The 20,298-nt window shown below is 37.5% G+C and overlaps 1 protein-coding gene across 2 annotated transcripts in view; it reads right to left on the bottom strand.

The window, feature by feature from the left end:
- Window positions 1-20,298, bottom strand: part of csmd1a (CUB and Sushi multiple domains 1a) — a 696,936-nt gene that overhangs the window by 27,486 nt on the left and 649,152 nt on the right. For both annotated transcript variants that reach the window (XM_073872919.1, XM_073872920.1), the window contains exons 55-59: window positions 17,888-18,076; window positions 13,229-13,402; window positions 12,666-12,848; window positions 6,620-6,796; window positions 3,781-3,960 (exon numbers count right to left, since the gene is read on the bottom strand). In XM_073872919.1, the coding sequence (XP_073729020.1) occupies window positions 3,781-3,960; window positions 6,620-6,796; window positions 12,666-12,848; window positions 13,229-13,402; window positions 17,888-18,076 (903 nt within the window). The remainder of the gene's footprint in view (window positions 1-3,780; window positions 3,961-6,619; window positions 6,797-12,665; window positions 12,849-13,228; window positions 13,403-17,887; window positions 18,077-20,298) is intronic.

Genomic DNA, 20,298 nt, shown 5'->3' with positions numbered 1-20,298 from the left:
TGTTAGATTCTTATTTACCAGTAACCCGACTTTGGCACACTGACCAATGACTTTCTTTACCTCTGCTGTTTTCTGTTCACTGCCTCACCACCCTTTCTTTTTATATATTCAACCTCTTTCTCCATTATACGTCCTCTACATCTTCTATACATTTTCTCTTAAACCTCTCTCCTTATATATTCTATTCCCTCCACCTTTTCTCAATCTGTGCCTTATCATTGTCTTCTTCTAATCTTTCCCTTTAGGGCTGGGCGATATATTGCAGGGAATTGTCATGGCAATTTTATTAGTAAAGCCGGTTCCATGATTAGTAATAAATCACCACCACCTGATTTCAGATGGAGTGGCATTTACTGCACAGTTCACTAACTAGCGAGGCAATATCGCAATCATAATTGCGGACAAATCACCTGCGATAATTAATGTGATTTTGCCTAGCTTGTCATTGAACTACGGCTCTGTGTGGTAAATGCTGCTTTATCTGAAAGCAGGTGGTGATTTACTAATCACAGATCTGGCTTTACTGATGAGATGTGCATGGTAATCCCATGCCCTTATTATTTATTTGCTCTGATATTTCAAAATATAAAATATTAGTATGATGCCAAAAAAATTTATTTAGTTATGTTTAGGCATATTAATTATACAATTTCTTATGCTCCAAACACTGGTTCCAGTTATCATGGGTGTAAATTTAAACAGTTGTGGGGATGAATTGAGGACATGGAAAAGTCTAGAATTAGTACTCATAAACAGACTATGTTAATTCATGAAAATAAACACCACAGTCTTTAATCAAATTTTTATTTAATCTGCGTTGCTTGTGAACCGCTCTGTAGCAGCCACATTTGATTCTGAGGAACTACTTTGTTTGGCGGAAGAGTAATATTTGTACTAAAATAATTACAACTTATTTCCTGTGTTTTATTTTATGAAGCCCTGCTATGCATATGAAGTAACCGTTTTATAAAAGCAATAAGCCCCACGTAGCAGTGGGTTACAGTGCATTTTATAACAGCTAAGGGGGTTATACTTTAACCTCGGCTTCACTTTGTGCCTATTAACTCTTTCACCGCCAGCGTTTTTTTTTTTTTATTGCCAGCCAGCGCCAGCATTTTTCATGATTTTCACAAAAGTTTAATGCCTTCCAGAAAATGTTCTTCTTTAAATATATAAACATACAATATACCAAATGTAAGAACAGACCCTCTGCTTTCAAACAAAAAAAAAAAACGTTTCATCCTACCTTCAGGCGTTCTTTTGTAATCAGCTTTTAAATATTGGTACGTTTCTGCAAAAACACCACATTTTGAGCAAAAAGCAGAGATAATTCAATTTTTGTGACGGACTTTTCATAGAGATCCCATTCAGAGCGATCTTTAAAACAGACACGGACATGCAGCCGCTTGCCATAGGGCAATACTTCCGGGTTTATAAAGTTGCGGAAGGGCGCCACCTGGTGGATAATAGCGGTATTGCTGAAAGACGGAAAATCTCGTCATTGGAGGGAAAGCGTTTTCTCTTAATTGATGAGATGGCGGTGAAAGAGTTAATGCCCCTTAGCTGTTATAAAATGCACTGTAACCCGCTGCTTTTTGGGCCTTATTGCTTTATTTTAGGGACCAAAGCGTTTACGCCAGCGGCCGGAGTATATGTGTTCAATTGTTTTCAATGAAAGCAGCTGATGGGTTTTGTCTGCACTGAGCACCGGCACTCGGCAGTTTTTCCACGCTCAGCGCTGAGAGTTCAGAAATGTTCAACTTTGGGTGAAAAGCTCAGCTCGTCAAAGTCACTTCTCACTCGGCCATCCAATCACAGTGGAGGAGGGGTGGGACAAATATTACAACAAGCAACCAGCGCATCATTGAACGAGTGATAAACAAAGCAGAAGTATCATAGCAACCAAAGCATTCAGCTGAAAAAGCTAACAAGCGCCTATAGTCGGCATTCGCATGGCGTTTCAGCCGCATTTAAACGCTTTGGTGTGCAAGCCCGCTTAAAATCATTTATTTATTGCAATGTTTTTGTAATCGGATGTAATTAAGCCACCAAAATACAATTAAATTAAATAAAAACTAAACTACAAATGCAAAGACTGTTAAGTCACAGCACCAGCAACAGCATTTTTTATGATTTTTACAAAAGTTTAATGCCTTCCAGAAAATGTTCTTCTATAAATAGATAGATAAACATATAATATATCAAATGAAAGAACAGACATTCTGCTTAAAAAAGAAAAAAATCTTTCATCCTACCTTCATTAGTTCTCTTTTTATCACCTCTCAAATATGGGTAGGTTTCTTCAAAAACACAAAATGAGCTGAGATAATTGAAGGACTTTTGATAGAGATCAGATTCAGAGCGATGATCAAACCATACACGGAGTTTGAACTGTTTGCCCTAACGGAATACTTCCAAGTTTTATCATTTGGGTAAGAAAGCCACCTGGTGGATAATAGTGGAAATACGGATTGCAGGAAAATCTCGTCATTGGCAGTGAAGCGTTTTCTCTTACTTGACGAGTTAACTCATCAATGGCGGGGAAAGAGTTATCTAGGTAATTGCTAACATAGTGGACTCATGGAAAATACATCAGTTATAATAAAAAAAATTTCATGACTTAATTTTTAAGGGCAGTGTCATCTGTAAATAGAAAAGAAACATCTGATGTTTAAAGTGAATAAAATAGCCTTGACAGTCCACAACTACTGAAGCACTTTGTTCTCTCTCCAGTCAATGAGGTAAAGACCGAAAGCAGGCGGGGGGACTCGAAATGTTTTTAAACTTAAAACACATTTTTTGCCCCATTTGCGTTTGCAGTGCTTTACTGCTTAAACAATCATTATAAGCTTTTAAACCTCATGGGGTGGTTTCCCAGAAAGGGCTTATCCTAGTCCCAGACTAAAATGCATGTCTGTCGATTTAAAAACACCTTGTACTGACGTATCTTAACGTATATCAGTGCTATTGTTTTGTCCTAAAATCAGTAATGTTTTTTTTTTGTAAGGTATGTTTGAAATACTACTTAAATGTCTGTAAATAACTAAGGCCTAGTCCTGGTTTACTCTAAACCCTGTCTGGGAAACTGCACCTATATTATGTTAAATAATATAAATCCCCCACCCACAAACCATTTCTGGGAATACCAGAAATGATAAACAACAGATTTGTCCAAACCCAATACCTCCATCATCCTCTTGTACAGACCGTGAAAAAGGTCTTGCTCAAACAATACTGCACTAACATAAAAGCTTAGAGTTGTTTATTTGCTTTCCTCAGTCATTACTTTCCATTTGCCCGTGGGAGGAAGTGTATACTTTTGACTTAAATGGGATCGGCAACGATGATTAAATGGAATTACACGCTAAATTCAGTCTGAATACCAAGCGTGCAGCTCATTTCTTCCTGCGTCCAACAACATACATCTGATGTTTTCTAAAAAAAAACAACCCATCTTGAGAAGGCTAAGCTGTCTGCATTGCACCATTCGCATCTTGATGTAATTTCATTCTGACATCTGATAACATAGATCCTACACATTTCATGGCAACATCCCCTCGGAGTTCGTAAGTGAATAATCTTAAAAAAAAAATAAGATCAAAAACATCTGAGAGGCTTTTGATGTTAGGATGCCAAGAACTCCACAATGTTAGTATATCTTTAAGGAGCTCTCATGGCATCGTTTGCAAAGTGACAACAAGTTCTGTCCTCCCTGCCTGCACTTCCAAACTGAAGAGAAAACTGTGAATTGCTCTGAATGTGTTTGGGAGTTGACTTTACCTCTGCAGCTTGGCTTGGTCTGGTTCCAGGTTCCATCTTTGCCGCAGCGCAGAGCAGATGAACCCGGAGGCTCCATGATGTACCCTGGGTTACAGCGATAATGGACGGTTTTGTTGAACGTGAAATCTTTTCCGATGTAAATTCCGTTGGCGATTGGACCAGGATCTCCACAGCTGATAACTGAAAAGAGATGACAAGTTTGACGACGCATACTATGGCTTACACGACTTTGCAGGACAATCCTTTATAGTTACGGAAATTACTAGTGGCGAGCAGTGACTTTTATAACTGGGCATGCTGAGTGCTATAAAAACAAACGGTGCTATATAGCACCAAAAATGGTTCTTTGCTCGTAATCATAGAAGAACCGTTTTTAGTGCCATATAGCACCGGTGAAGCACCAGTGAAGCACATGCGTAGAACCAAATAGGGGTCATATAGTACCACATATGGTTCTACATAGCACTATTTGGTTCTACACAGGTGCTTTACTGGTGCTTCACCGGTGCTATATGGCACTAAAAACGGTTCTTCTATGATTACGAGCAAAGAACCACTTTTGGTGCTATATAGCACCGTTTGTTTGTAGAGTGTATGCTTTATGCTTTATGTATATATGAGCAAACATAACATATTTAAGCTATTTCACGCTTCTGTTCTTTGTTTTGAAAGCGCAAAAAAATCTATGACGTTTCTATGACCAGTTTCAAAACATAAAAAACAATCAAGATGCCCAAATACTGTAAATATAAATAAACAAATAAACAAAAACTGTGGCGAAAAAACTCTCATGTATGCTCAATTAATACAAATACAAAACAGATCAATTACTTACATTTCTTGAATGACTCAAAGAAATCAAACAACAGAATCAATTTATTTTAGCTACATTTAAACAAAAAAAATTGAAAGGCAAAACACAACAAAAAACTTTTGTTTAAATTTAGCTTAAATAAATTGATTGCAACCACTTACCTTAAAAAATGAGTAAAGTGAATGAATAATTTTTTTCAGTGTACCAGAACACATCCCTGTTCTAACATAATATAATTTTTTGTTGACTAAACCAATTGTTGATTATCCGCGAAAGCATATAATAGTATCAGATTAGTTAAGTGGACATTCTGTATCATAGCAACCAAAAGCGTCCGCTAACATTGCCAAGCAAGCGGTCAACCTTTTTTTAGCCACGTTTAAATGCTTCGGGGTGTACAGTACACTGAAATAATTAAGCCGCCTTCAGTTATTTTAAGGGTTTGCCAGCAGAACACAGGTTGTCTTAATAAACTAACCGTTAGCAATGAGATGATGTTTTCTGAACCGGCCTATTGGCTCGGGGACAGGGATCCAGTGCCCGGACAGCGTCATACACATCACGTGACGCTGCTGTGCAGGTCAGGAGTTCTAATAGACATTAGTCTGCCACCCATTGGTCGTTAATGATCCAGCAACATCTGATAGTTTATGATCCGGTAAAACGAGTGAATCTGTGTTCAACTGCTGATCCAATAACATTTAAAAAAACGAAAACGCAAGTTATGTTACGTTTTGCAGGTCCACATTATAGTTGTAGTTTAGTTTTCGTTTTTTTTTTTTTTTTGGAAACCTTCGGGGGGTTTTTTCAGTTAACGAAAATGTTTTTTTCACTAATAGTTTCAATTTTCATGATAGTTTTTGTTACCCAATACCTGTACTTAAATGCTACAACAACTAGTATTAAAGGAATAGTCCACTCATCTTCAATATTAAAATATGTCATTACCTTAACTAAGAATTGTTGATACATCCCTCCACCATCTGTGTGCGTGCACGCAAGCGCCGGAGCGCGCTGCGACGCCTCGACAGCACCCAGCCTAGCCCCATTCATTCAATGGCACCACCCAGAGACAAAGCCAGAAGTGACCAAACACATCAACGTTCTTCCTATTCAAGACGAGTAGCTACACGAGCAAGCTTGGTGGTACAAAACAAAACGTAGCGCTTTTCCAAGCGGACCCAAAAGAGGAGCTACACTCTATGGCGCAATAGCACTTTTGGGAGTACTTCGACTCGCCTGAAAAGTCCGCTCCCCTTCTCACTCTCATAATGGGAGAGGGAGGGTGTTACTGCGCCGAGTCGAAGTACTCACAAAAGTGCTATTACGCCATAAAATATAGTTCCTCTTTTAAATCCGCTACATTTTATTTTGTAAAACCAAACTTGCTCGTATAACTACTCGTCTTAAATAGGAAAAACGTTGATGTGTTTGGTCACTTCTAACTTTATCTCTAAATGGTACCATTGAATGAATGGGGCTAAGCTAAATGCTATCGAAGCGTCGCAGCGCGCTCCAGCGCTTACGTGCACGCACACAGATGATAGAGGGATGATTTAACAATTCTTAGTTAAGGTAATAACATATTTTAATAAGTATTATATATTAAGGAGTTGGGTCAAAATCTGTAGTTAATAGTGAATATGTGTTTTCATACTGAAATGTTACCGATTTATCAAGCCATTTTTATCTAGCTCATTTTGATGAGCTGACAAAGTAACCCGAGGAAATCAAGTGAAAAAAAACTAAATTGGATTTTTTAAATTAAAAGTGGCCCCTTTTAAAAATAATCTTTGTTCAATGTCTACTGCAAAGTGTGTCACAGCAAAAGTTCGAATATGACAGAGCTTTAAACTTGCATTATAAGTATTAATGTTTTCTCTCTGTGCTCTTGTAATACAATTCACAATATAAATGAACAAATTTTTGTTTCTGACGCAGCGTAGCTCTGCTGTAGAAGTGGAATTACAGACGCACAGAGCAAACACATCACGGTGATCAAATAGAGGAGGTTGTGGTTCTGACCGATGCAGTCCGGCGCCAAGCCCGTCCATGTGCCGTTGGTCGTGCAGTGACGAGTAGTGAGCCCAGATGTCTTATATCCTTCCCAGCAGGCGTACGTCACGGAGCTGGAAAATAGTATGCCGTCGCTGAAGACGATCTTTGCGTAGGCTGGCGTTCCTGGGTTTCCGCAGGATACAGCTGGGGAGACAATCAAAGACAAAAAAACTCAAAGCGAGAAAAAGCTCCAGTGTGTAAAGAATAAAAGACCGCAGTCATACGGGACCGAATGCAGCAATTGAGAGAGATAAGTAGATATCTGAGATCTCACACGGCAAGCTTTCTTTAAAGCCTGCAGAGTGTTGTTGGTCATGTAGATCAACCTGCTTCCAAATCCAATTAGACTGACGTTTTGTTATACTCCGAAGTAACGTTTTAAAATAAAGGCAATAGAAATGATACACTCCAATGTGTTTAATTAAACTTTGGATTTTAATACCACAAAGACGCGTGACAGCAACCTTTAATTGGTCATGTTTTCATACAATAAAGCTTTCACAGATGTTTTTCTAAATGACAATGATTCACATTATTATTTACATCACTACTGCAGCAACAAGAACAAGAAATTAAGAGTATTTTTATGCTTCAAGGGTGAAATCATTACAACAGCATCACATGAATAAATAAACAGGCAACTGGTTGTTGGTTAAGGCTGCATATATCATTATGATACTGCTAACTTCTATAATTATCCATAAAGTCTTACCTGAGTCATATTTTAATCAGTACAACTATTGTTAGTTTCACACACTTAATCTTTTTAATGAACTTTTGTAGTCCGTCATATCTTCTTGGATTAAACTTGAGTAAAGTTGAAATAATAAGAGTAAATGAGTTCCCAGAAGGGGGCCTGCTGTACTCAGATATATTTCCGACCTATAAGCCATTAGTCCTAAGTGGCAACAGTTTTGTTTCATGACTGCCACCTTGGCTTGTAGTCCAATGACTGCACTAAGGTCCACTGTTGAGTTTTCCCTCCTATGGTGATCAGTCACAGCTTTCTGTTAAAGCTCTTATTCAATTATGAATGTTCTCTGAATAATGCATTATAATGATTTACGCAATTCATGCGCTTATCACACCATGAAAACAAACACATAAATTAGTGATAAAACACGTGGACTAACTACTGGGCAGATTGTTTTCTTTTAAATAAGCTATTAATACCTCCCGAAGTGTTTTTTCGGCTTCCTGTGGTTCATTTGCTAAGCATTATTGGTTTAATCTGAGAAAACACTGTATTATTATGCAATAAGTATAATTATACAAATATGTAAACTTGTGCAGCGAGGTTGGTGATAGGTCAGTATTAATACATGCAATAATTGTTCATAGTTTATATTCTGGATATCGATTGGTCACACATATGACCTCTTTAGCTGTCTAAGCAATTGTTAGTATTATAGCTAATGGCTATTTTTATATATTATAGCACAGTAGTCACATATTGTTACTTTTTTAATGTTAGGCACCACTGTATCTTCCAATAGAATGACCATATTGATAAAGGTTAAGTTAAATTAACATGTGCCCTTAATGTATTTATTATGTAGTTACCGCTTTAAATAAGCAATAAAGCAATTGTGTATTGGTGTATTATAGTTATGACTGTGAAAATACTTGTGACTGAATAGGTTGCAGGGCAAGCAATGACTTAAAATGCACTGACTATATTCACAATATGGCACAGCCACAAGTGATTTAATGCATAAATGTGTGTTATACTGTCCATAAACTATGTGTTTTAAAATGGCCCAGTATTTGAATAATATAAAAAATCATGTATAAACACAAATCCAATAATACATGCAGATATTTTCAAGCTAATGTATGCTAAATTGTATACAAAATACAAACTAGATTACTACATTTTCATTTAAATATAACTGTAAACCCCTATAAATTAAATTATACACCAAAACAACAACACAATCCACTTTACGGTATAGTTTAGCAATGCCAGAGAATCTACGTTATTGCTTCATGCGCCTTATTCAGTCTGCCGCCATGTTGATTCCAAAACAAGGCTGTGAGGGATGAAGTGTGTGCTTTAAATGTATTGTTTTGTATCAGGATGCTGGTCATTCAGCCACCAAAAGACAGAAAATACATCATTTTCTACATCAATTTCTACAGGACAAAGAACCTCAGAAATTGTAGATTTGATGAGAAGGGACATATGACCTAATTTTGAGATAAGAGCAGTGCAATGTGTGCATACAATCTGTTTTGCATATTAGCCTGTTGGCTAAGCGCTGATTTCTAATGTTGTAAGCATGCTTACTTTTCTTTTAAACACTAATATAGTAATATAACTAACTACATAGCTGCCATTTGTACTGATTACAAAAAACGCAAGACATGAATGTGTTAAGTCGATATTCATGTCTTAAAAAAACATAAGAGAAAATACATGGGACATACTCTTATAACTGGAGATATAATATAATTGTCATAAAATATTATATTGTTGCACTTTACTGGTGTTTAAAAGAAAAGTAAACATGATTACAATATGAGATATTAGATATTATTAGATATTAGATATTAGCCAAAACGAGCTATCCTCATCTAAAATTAGGTCATATGTCCTTTCCAATTTAAATAATACAATGTATTTTCTGTTTTTTGATGGCTGAATGAGCAGCAGCCCTATTTTAATGATCTAAGGTCATGGTTTAAAGCGCACGGCACAGTCTAAAAGGGTTGTTCCTATTCTCATAATGAGTAATGGGCAGTGATTGTAATAACGGCGTTATAAATAAACCGCGTTACTAACGGCGTTATTTTTTTCAGTAACTAGTAATCAAATAAATTACTGTTTCCCCCGTTATAACAGCGTTACCGTTACTGACATTAAAATGCTGTGCATTACTATAATTAATCTCACTTAAAGCAACACCAAAGAGTTTTTTTTACCTTAAAATAACGCTTCCAAAACAGTTTCAGTCGTTCATTCACTCTAAACAGGGTGAACAGCACTTTCACATTCGCTTTGCAGCCCTCTATCGGCCAAAACCGCACTAAAGAAGTTTCCGACCGTCGGGTAGCGGTCCTGTAGTCTGAGTGATTACTACAAAAACTTGCTTTACGGCAGACCTACAATCCAATCAGAGCCAGCTATGCCTCAGTATTTATGACAGTGGGTAATGGACAATTACACTTCTAACCTGTAGGGGGAGCAAAGAGCCAAAACTCTTTGGTGTTGCTTTAAGTGAGTAGGCTCTCATCCAGACAGGCAATGTTTTTCTCTAGTGTGTGTTTGTGTGTGTGAGCGTGTGTTGAGGGGTGGGAGACACATAACTGATGATGATTGGTCTCTGTGAGTTAAGGGGATCGCACACCGGCCACGCAGTTCAGCGTCACGCCGCATCGCGTCTAGGAAAACTCGGAGGTATTGTAAACCAGAAGTGCACATTAAATAGCGCGAGCTTCGTCAGATAGCGTCTACTTCAAAATGCAAAATATACGTTAGCAGTCAATGTTAGTCGTTAATGATTTGGGACAAATATGATGTTATTTAATGTTAAACTATGTGAGTGGCACTGTGTGGCGCGACAGGGATTTGAGCAACTTCCTGAGTCACAGCTGGGCGGCGCGGACAACGCCACCTGGCGGCGCCGGTTCGCGTATACTCATAGAAAACAATGTGTTAGATTTTTTTAGAATGGCGCTGCATTGAGCTGCGCGGCCGGTGTGCGATCCCCTTTAGAGGGGTTGGGGCAACCACATAACCAATGATGATTGGCTGAATTTCCAACGTTAGCCAACCAGAGGCAGGCAGAGTTCATACAAACACAACAATGCACTGCTCGGACTGTGCATATCAACTTGGTGACTTTGTCGCTAGATTTATCAACTTTCTAAACCCCTTTAGCGACTTTAAAAAAAGCGAATAGGACAAATCTAGCGATCTTTTCTGGCGTGGTTGGAGACTGACACGGGAGCATGTATCGCTCTCTCTTCTCAATGAGCAGCGGATGCTGCTGCTAGCCACTCACAGGCAGCCCGGTCCTCGCGTGCAGTCCGCCCGAGTCCCACACACCCGAAACGACAGAGCGATGGCATCGAGCTCAAAGGTAGTGGTCGCAAACACAAAGTATAATAAGCACTACTTTTATACAAGAATGTTATGTAAGAAAGGCAAGAATGTTTATGTAACGTGCAACTTATGCAGAGTAAGAAAGAGCATCTTCACGTCTGTAATTCTGATAAAACACCTCACATCATCACCACATGCTGCAACACAATTAGTGGTTTCTCTTTAGTGTCCAAGTCATTAATTTAACAAATTTAATATTGGGGGCATCCAAGTTATTTGAAATATTTGAACTTTTTAAAGTAATGCAATAGTTACTTTCCCTGGTAATTAGTTACTTTTTAATGATGTAACGCAATTACTAACTCAGTTACTATTTTTGAGAAGTAACTAGTAACTATAACTTATTACTTTTTAAAGTAATGTTGCCAACACTAGTAATAGGTGTATTTTTGGTGTAACATGGAATAAACCAATGAGAGTCTCAACTCTCATCCCCTTTAAAAGCAAGTTATGATTTGTTTGATTGATGTTAAAAAATTGCGTTGTTTTTATTTGTATTTAAATTGTTTTTATTATTATTAAAACCTTTAATTTTCTTTCAGTCATGGAAGTAAAATTAGCAGGCTTTTAATTGCTAAAATACTTTATTTGTAACGAACGGGAGATTTACAAACGTGGAGAGCTGAAACCTTTCAGCACCCGGACAGTGCCGTGAGTGTTTTGAAGAGAATTACTTAAAAAAGTTCTCAGCTCACCATATCCAAAGGTGCAACATCATATACAATAAATCTGTGGAGTAGCATTTTAAAAACAGGCTCATATGCAAAACGCGCTATCCTCATCTAAAATTAGGTCATATGTCCCTTACAATTTGTTACAAAATGTTCCTATTCTCATAATGAGTAATGGGCAGTGATTGTAATAACGGCGTTATAAATATAAATTGGAACTACCATTTTATAAAAAAAATAAAAAATAGATGCAATATTGGCATTTGTTTAAAGCAAAACATTTAATTACTTACCAGGCTACAGGTGAAGCAGCTCTTTACGACTTCTAACATCTCTATTGGTCCTCATTTATGTCCAATAGACTCAATAATAATCTTTTAAATTTTAATGTTTCTGTGCTGCTACGCATCCAAAGCAAATGCGCATTGTTGTCCCGTTTATAGGCGCATATTACGCTCTTCAAATAACAAAAACAATATTGCACAATTGACTTTAAAGCAGGTTTTAGTTGGTCAATGGCTTATGGTCTATTTTAGTTGCATCAAAATAGCAACGCACCAACAATGCACCTGAACACACCTCGTTTTCAAGCCTGCACACCCATGGGCGCACATGCATTTGCTATTTAAACAACGTCAAACTAGCAAAAAACATGCATCGTGCATTGCGCTGTAATGCGCTGGGTCTATGATAGGGCCCTAGGTTTAAAGCACACGCCCTGGATGTTCATCCCTTACAGCCTCAGTTTGGAATCAACATGGCGGTGGACTGAATGAGGCGTATTGATTCCTAAACCCTCAGAATTGTATTAAAATAAGGAAACTTTTCCAATTGTTGTAAAGAACTTTATTTAAAGGTCCTATTCATACTTTTAGTCATGTTAAAATGTAGAGTATTTGCATAGCCACAGAGGTCTATTCACAAATCCCAATTAGACCAGTGTATCATTACCCACCATGCTAATGACAGGGCCTATTGTACAGCTCCTCTATCCAGAGTCATTCAGTTAACTGCCAATTACTGGTTTTAGGCCTGTTAGCATTAAAAGATCAATTTTACACTAATTACAATGTACAACTGAGGAAAAAAGTTGGTCAAGCAAGCTAAGAGAAACCAAGAGAACATGTTGTAATTTAAATCCGATCGAGTTTCTTGGAATGACCTCTTCAAGCATAAGGAAACATCTTGTCTTGGATTAGGAAGTAACATTTGTGTGTTCATTGAGTTCTCTCACCTTCGCACATAGGTTGAGTTCCACTCCAGGAGCCGTTTTGCAGGCAGGTGCGCTCGGATGAGCCATTCAACGTGTATCCTGCCTCGCATGTAAACCTTAAAAGGCTTTTATGTTTGAACTCCTCCCCAAGACGAGAACCGTGAGGAGGAATTCCAGGATCACCGCAGAATCCAAGATTATCACCTGGATATCGACAAAAGACAACATGGTTTTTGGATACTGTAACCACCCACTTTATTAGCTGGTGGTGGATTTTTCTAAAAAAAAATATATATAGCGCTGTTTCCTTTACCAGGATTATTTTATAAAGTTGAACACAAACTTGAATGGGATTTTACTTCGATAACTTGTAGTGCAGGTTACTTAAGTAAAACAGAAAATATATAATGATGTTTAGAAAGAAGCACTTCATCTGCACGGATGTCAACAGCAGTTACCGTTCAAACTTTCGACTTGCGTGTCTGTAAGTAAGCTGAGCCGCTTAGACAGCAGCTTAAAGATCAGCTGTCTGTCTAGGCTGCAGTCTCCAGCCCTGAGGCTCTGCCACCTGCTGATGGATGTACCTGAGCAGTAGGGCGGTGAGCCGCTCCATCGGCCATCCTCCATACACTGGCGCGTGGCGTTCCCCACCAGAGATCGGCCCTGACTGCACGAGTAATGGACCACAGCTCTGCTGGTGAACTTCTGGCCCGACATGATAGCAAACGGCGGCGTGCCGGGATCACCGCAGGATATGGCTATGGAGAGAAAATGAAACATCTCAGATGAGATACTTCGGAGAACTTTATTGTTCTTTTACATATCATTAAACGAGATCTAACTGTGTCGCATCGCCTCAAAATGGATGCTGAATTTTTGTTTTTACAATTACCATGAAAACGCAATGGATGCAACCTACTTACAATCATATAATCCCACCACAGAAAACTACACAGTCAAAATTGTCAAGCGTGTAAGTTTCTGATGGCATCATGGCAACGAGATGCGATTTATTTAGTTTTTATAAACTGTGACCTGTACATTTTTATCTGGAGCTGAAGCTTTTCATCGAACTTTTTAACAATACAATTATTAATATAACCCTGCAGTGCATATTTAAGGTCCTTTTAGTGACTTTGAGATGATATATAGTCTTTCTGTCTCAAAAATCATCAATTGTCTCCTGTGAAATGTCTCCTACTGTGACAGCTGCCATAGCGCCTATCACCAAATGTTGATTGTTTGTCCGAGTGAGTGGAGGGGGCGTGGCTTAGCCATAGGTCAATTGTTTTGGTATAGTAAAAGTTTAACCATGTTTATTAGTGTATTGATTACAGTTGATAAAACCATAGTTTTACTAAGAAAAATCAGGATTAAACCAGAGGTTTTTTCGTAAACTGTTGACGATTAATAAAAACATTTTGTAAACTGAAATAAAATAATATAAAAATAAAACGTACAACCGTAATTGAAAAACTACCTGAAATAAAAAAAAAATGATGAAAATACAAACTTTCATTTCACTGCAAAAAATGTCTTGGGAAACACCTGTAGATTGTGCTTCATTAGGTAATTTCGACGTCTTCAATACAGGAGTTTACTTGATTTTACATAAACATAAACGAAACTGTTATGTTTAAAATAAGGTGTTTAGACAGAAATGAACGTATTATTTTCCAGTCAGATTAGGTAGCCAACATTAGCTTGATAAATAGTCACTTTTGTTACTATCTAACTGCAATCACTGTATCTGTTGTCTAGGTACTGCATAGTTTCCTAGACAACAGATACAAAATACAATTACTAATGTGATAAAAATCTTTTTTTATTTAATGAAATGATGTGGTCATGTTATCCAACCAATCAGCGCAAAAAGGTGCCTTTAAATAGCCATCCCTTACCTCTGTCCCGTGAGAGTTTTTTGGCAGCATCCCTCCTCCACCCCGTCACCTCATTCTCATCTAGTTTCATTTATCCCAATTAAAGGGAGGGGAGTACTCTGGGTTCGGCCTAAAATTCAGGGCTCGGAGACCTTCCCTCGGACAGCATGCCAAATATGCTTTATCTCATTCCCCATCGATTACATTTTAATGCAAACTCGTGAATTACCATTCAAAAACCACAGATAAAAATACATTGATTGGTTATTTTTGGTACACTGAAAAAAAAATGATTCATTTAATTTACTAATTTTTTTAAGGTAAGCAATCAATTTATTTAAGCTACATTTAAACAAAGAAACTTAGAAAAACAAAACAAAACAAAAAACTTTTTGCTTAAATAAATTGATTGCAACCACTTACCTTAAAAAATGTAGCCAATAAAATGAATATTTTTTTTCAGTGCTGTATGCTTTAACCTGCGTGGTTTAGCATGTTTAGCTAAGTTTGCATCTCATTTGTTATCTACGCTAAAGACACAATAGCTACTGTACCTGCATCTATAGACCGTTTCATCAGGTGCACGTGCAGTGACGCGATAAGCGTCTGGTCCGAACTTTATTTCCGGTTTCTGTTTGTTTAATGGTCTGACTAGTTGCTGAATTTGAACTCTTGAACAAAAACCGTGTTTTGGTTTCCTATGTAATCGACATGTTGTTTATTTTGCTTGTTATATAAATAAACTAGGACTTTGTTGTTATTTATTCTTCGCAGAGTTTACCGGAAGTTACGTGATGACCACGAAAGCCACTTGTTTATGTTGTCACGGCTGAAACCGTCTATATATGGTTTCTTTGGACGTACGTGCGTTGTCGCGGTTACGCGTCTGGTCTGAACTTTACTTCCGGTTTCTGTTTGATTAATGGTTTGACTAGTGGCTAAACTAAAACCTGGGACAAATACCTCGTCAAAAATAACAAATGTTTTGGTTACCACAAGACAGGGGGACACGGGGATCATGAATCAGCACTATGTGAAGGGAGTTTTGGCAGCCGGTTTGTAGTTAACATTGTATACATTATAGTACACATTTTACACAGCAATGTTAGCTCAGTGTCATTTTTCATACACTTTAGCAATGAAATATGAACTAAGGTAATCTACGTGTTGTTTATTTTGCTTGTTATATTAATAAACAACTCTAAAGGACTTTGTTGTCATTGATTCTTAACAAAGTTTACCGGAAGTTACGTGTGTTCTGCGAAAGCGGTTTATTTATGTTGTTACTGCTGAAACCAACTACAGCACACTAGACTGTATTGCCCAACAGGCATGATGATGATTCTGCTAAATTATAAATACTAAAAACTAAACTATATACAAACTAAATAAAAATGTGTTTACAAAATAAAAACTAATCTAACAAAATCATACTATCTGTAAGGGTACATTTCCAATCAGGGGCGGAGTGGGACCAAAAAATCTACCGGGTAATTTTGTATACCACCGTCCTCAAAAGGTCTCGTATTTGTAGTAAAACTTGGGAAATGCAAATCGTAATCAATCTGCCAAAAACATTTTCATAATAATAATAAAATCATTAAATCATGGCTAATTTTCCAAAATGAGTAACTATCCAAAATGATACCTGTTTGAATGACGGATATGCGCACCTGTCAATCAGCTATTACATAACAGAGCGAGGCTAGAGATGAACGTGCTCATAAACGGGAGTAATATGGAATAATGTGTGCATCTTTGAATAACGGTAAGAATTTTACCTTTAAATATTATTTTTGTCATATAAAGTTTTGACAGATTATATATTTTTTATTAATAATGTTATTGCTTATTTATTTTAACGTGTTTGCCTGAGAGATTATTTCAGTAATATTGCTGTTTTTCCGGTAATAATAATACAAATTACATGCCAATCCTGCTTCCTTGTCTGTTTATTCATTTTATTATGCTTTTATGTTAAGTTATATGGGGATATTTATTGCCATATGAGACGTTCATTGCCTTCATATGCGGAATAATGTGTACATCTTTGAATAACTGTAAGAATACAGTTCCTTTGAAAATTATTTATTGCCAGGCAGTTGAATACTCAAGTCTATAATATGGAAATCACTTAGTAGAAAATATATAATGTGATACTGCAAAGTTACCCTTCTAATTTGTATTTATCATAAAGCCATATGGAGATAAACCTTTGCAAATCTGCTGATTTGATCCATTCATGTTCTGACCACCAGGCTAGAAATTTTAAACATCCTTAATCCACACCTACTACTAGTCTATCAAATAGTCTATCCACTTCATAGATCCGACCGCATGTACTGCAATAAACAGGCATTCAACGGCTTTTTACATCAAAGGCCGACAAGCTATGCCATTTGGGGAGGAGCTGTTCACTGATTCCCCTATATTTTAAAAAATCCTAGACATGGTTGGACCTGCCAAACAGGTTGAGCACTTTTATATACTGTGTTGAGCAAAGAGGCTGCAGACGGGTTGCTATATAACTCGCAATGTATAACTATTATCAGACCGGCCCTCGCAGCCTCAAAACACTACCGGCCCAACGGAAATGTCCCGACGGCCACTCCGCTACTGTTTCCAATGTTCTCCTCCTAGAATTCTTTAAATAAATAAAGTTTATGAAAAGTTTTGACGTCTTATGCACAAGCTAGTTGGTTATTTTTAATGTAGACATGCAGCAAGTACGCTCAAATAGGAAATAACATGATCATTCTTTTTTTTTTTTTTTTTAAACATGAATTCATGAAATAGACATTAAGAAGATTACATCTACAATGCACCGCTAGAAGATGAAAATATCTCAACTTTTCAGAATGCTGTTTCATTTGAGAACCACCAACCAATCAGATTCATCCTTTATGTATCAACATTGTGCATGAGTGTTTTGTTAGGAAGGGAAAAAGTGGTGCAGTCACGTTTTCCGAGCAGTTTTAGATGCGAAATGTGAACAGTCCCTAAAGAGAGTAATATGCTGAAGAATTTCAGAATTTATGAGTGAACTATACTTTTAAACTTTGATCACACAAAACTATCACATACCAGATTTGGAAGACGTTAGTAAACTTTAATGCACAAGTTTTATAAAGTACTGTGCTTTTAGATACTTTTTGAAGATTGACAGCCCCTGAAACAGCAGTGAAATGACTTTCACTCTTGTGTTTCATAGAAAAAATAACAGCAGATGACGCGGGTGACAAAGACAGAATTTGCAGTCTTGGGTAAAGTACTACTTAAAAAAAAAACACTCAACATCATCCACGTTACCGTCTCAATCTCAGAATGCGTGCATATAGGAGTAAACAGCAGAGCATCACTCACAAAGGCACTTAGGAAGCGATCTGTCCCAGAAACCATTTGACCGGCAGGTGAGGACGGATGAGCCGAGGAGATAGAAGCCTCTCTTGCAGTGATACATCACGGTGTTTCTGTAGTTGAAGCTCTCGGGGTTGCGCTGTTGAGAGTGACGAATGGCATTCTCCACAAAGCCTGGATCAGAGCAGTTTACCACTGCAAGATAAAAACAGCCAGATGCTTAATGTCTGACAGGCCGAGCAAAAGTGAAGACAGAAATCAATGGAGAGGCTGAACAGTCGAATCGCTGCTTCAGCTTCTAAAGCAATTTCAATCAAGTCTGACCCGCAATGCTCACTTTCTTTCTGAAGATGCGCACTGTGCTACTACAGTATATAAGAGTGTGAATTGCACTGCTTTCCTTACACTTTCTCAACAGTGGAGGGTTATTTGTTCCCCTCTGTACCTGAAACACATCCTGCATGCATTTACGTCGTCAACTTGACATTAACACGTGTGCATATGGGGTATTTTTGTACACAGGTAGAAGATTTTACACTTTCTTGACAGATTTCCAGACATGAGGTTATGTTACAATTTTTGATCCTGGCACATGCTGTTTCTGGCCTCACGGTTACAAATTCAGTCGCTGCCCTTCGGTTAAAAAAAGATTGCACTTGAGACCGTGTCCAGAGGAAACAAACCAGGCTGCTTTGCCGGGGTGGCAGCTGTCAATGTTTCGGCACTCAATTAAGCCCCCTGGGAAAGAAGTAGGTGGAAAAGCAGCTAAAAATTTGATAATTGGCACCTGATATTGATGTGTTGTTTTTCTTTGTGAGGCATTATTGTTTGATCTGGAGGCCTGTTGGAAATACACATCTTAGCCGAGGACATCAAGATAGGCCAAAAACAGCCACGTTTAACATGTGAAAACATTAACAATCACTTGTGATGATAGTTTCTTTTAAAACTATTGTCTGGAACAACTAGGCTAAGTTTTTTATGAAAATATAATACCTAGTATTAAAAATAAAGGTGCTTAAAGGAAAACACTACCGTTTTTCAATATTTTACTATGTTCTTAGCTCAACTTTGATAAATTAATACATACCTATCTTTATTCAATCCGTGCACTTAATATTTGTACAGCTCGTTGTGAATGTGTTAGCATTTAGCCTAGCCCTATTCATTACTTAGGATCCAAACAGGAAGCCACCAAACACTTCCATGTTTTCCTATTTAAAGACTGTTACATGAGCTGTTACACGAGTAAGTATGGTGGCACAAAATAAAACGTGCGATTTTTTAAGCGGATAAAAACAAGAACTATATTGTATGGCGGAAGAGCACTTAGTTTACAGCACTTCAACCTCGGGTGCAGTAATATTGACGGAAGATTGAGCGAGAGGGGGAGGAGTCAGGAGTAATGACGTCACTGCGCGCAAAGGTCAAAGGGCTGCAAACTAAGTGCGATATATTTTATTTTGTGCCACCTTACTTACTCGTGTAACTACTAGGGAAAACATGGAAGTGTTTGGTGGCTTCTAAATTCATCCCTGTTTGGATCCTAAGGAATGAATGGGGCTAGGTTAAATGCTTACACATTCAGTGCACTGTACAAAGATTACGTGTACACATTGAAAAAAGATAGGGATGTATTAATTCATCTAAGTTGAGGTAAGAACATATTGAAAAACTGTGGTGTTTTCCTTTAATAGGTTATTTGCAGCAATGCCATAGAAGAACCATTTTTGGTTCCTCAAAGAACTATTTAGTCAAAGGTTCTTATAAGAACCATTTCTTATCATATGAACCTTTTTGAAACAGGTTCTTCAGATGTTAAAGCTTCCTTATGGAATCATTCAGCCAAAAATGGTTCTTCTATGGCATCGTGAAGCACTTATTTATTTTTAAGAGTGTAATTCGATCTTTTTTTGTAATTGTACAAGACGTAAAGGTTTAGTCCATTTTCTTAAAAAAAAAACATCCAGAAAATGTACTCACCACCATGTCATCCAAAATGTTGATGTCTTTCTTTGTTCAGTTGAGAAGAAATTATGTTTTTTTGAGGAAAACATTCCAGGATTTTTCTCACTTTAATGGACTTTAATGGACCCCAACACCTAACAGTTTTAATGCAGTTTAAAATTGCAGTTTCAACAGTGTTTCACAGGACTCTAAACGATCTCAAACAAGGCATAATGGTCTTATCTAGCGAAACAATTGTCATTTTTGACAAGAAAAATTAAAAATATGCACTTTAAATCACAACTTCTCGTCTATCTCCAGTCCTGTGACGTGCCAGCGCGAGGTCACGTAATTGCGTAATGCCGTGGAAAGGTCACGTGTTAAATATATGAAACACACACTTGCGGACCATTTTAAACAATAAACTGACACAAAGACATTAATTAGTATCATTCCACATGCAACAACGG

Source organism: Misgurnus anguillicaudatus, chromosome 11 (genome assembly GCF_027580225.2).
Source record: "Misgurnus anguillicaudatus chromosome 11, ASM2758022v2, whole genome shotgun sequence".
NCBI classification, from domain to species: Eukaryota; Metazoa; Chordata; class Actinopteri; order Cypriniformes; family Cobitidae; genus Misgurnus; species Misgurnus anguillicaudatus.
This window is presented reverse-complemented; position numbering and strand designations above follow the sequence as displayed.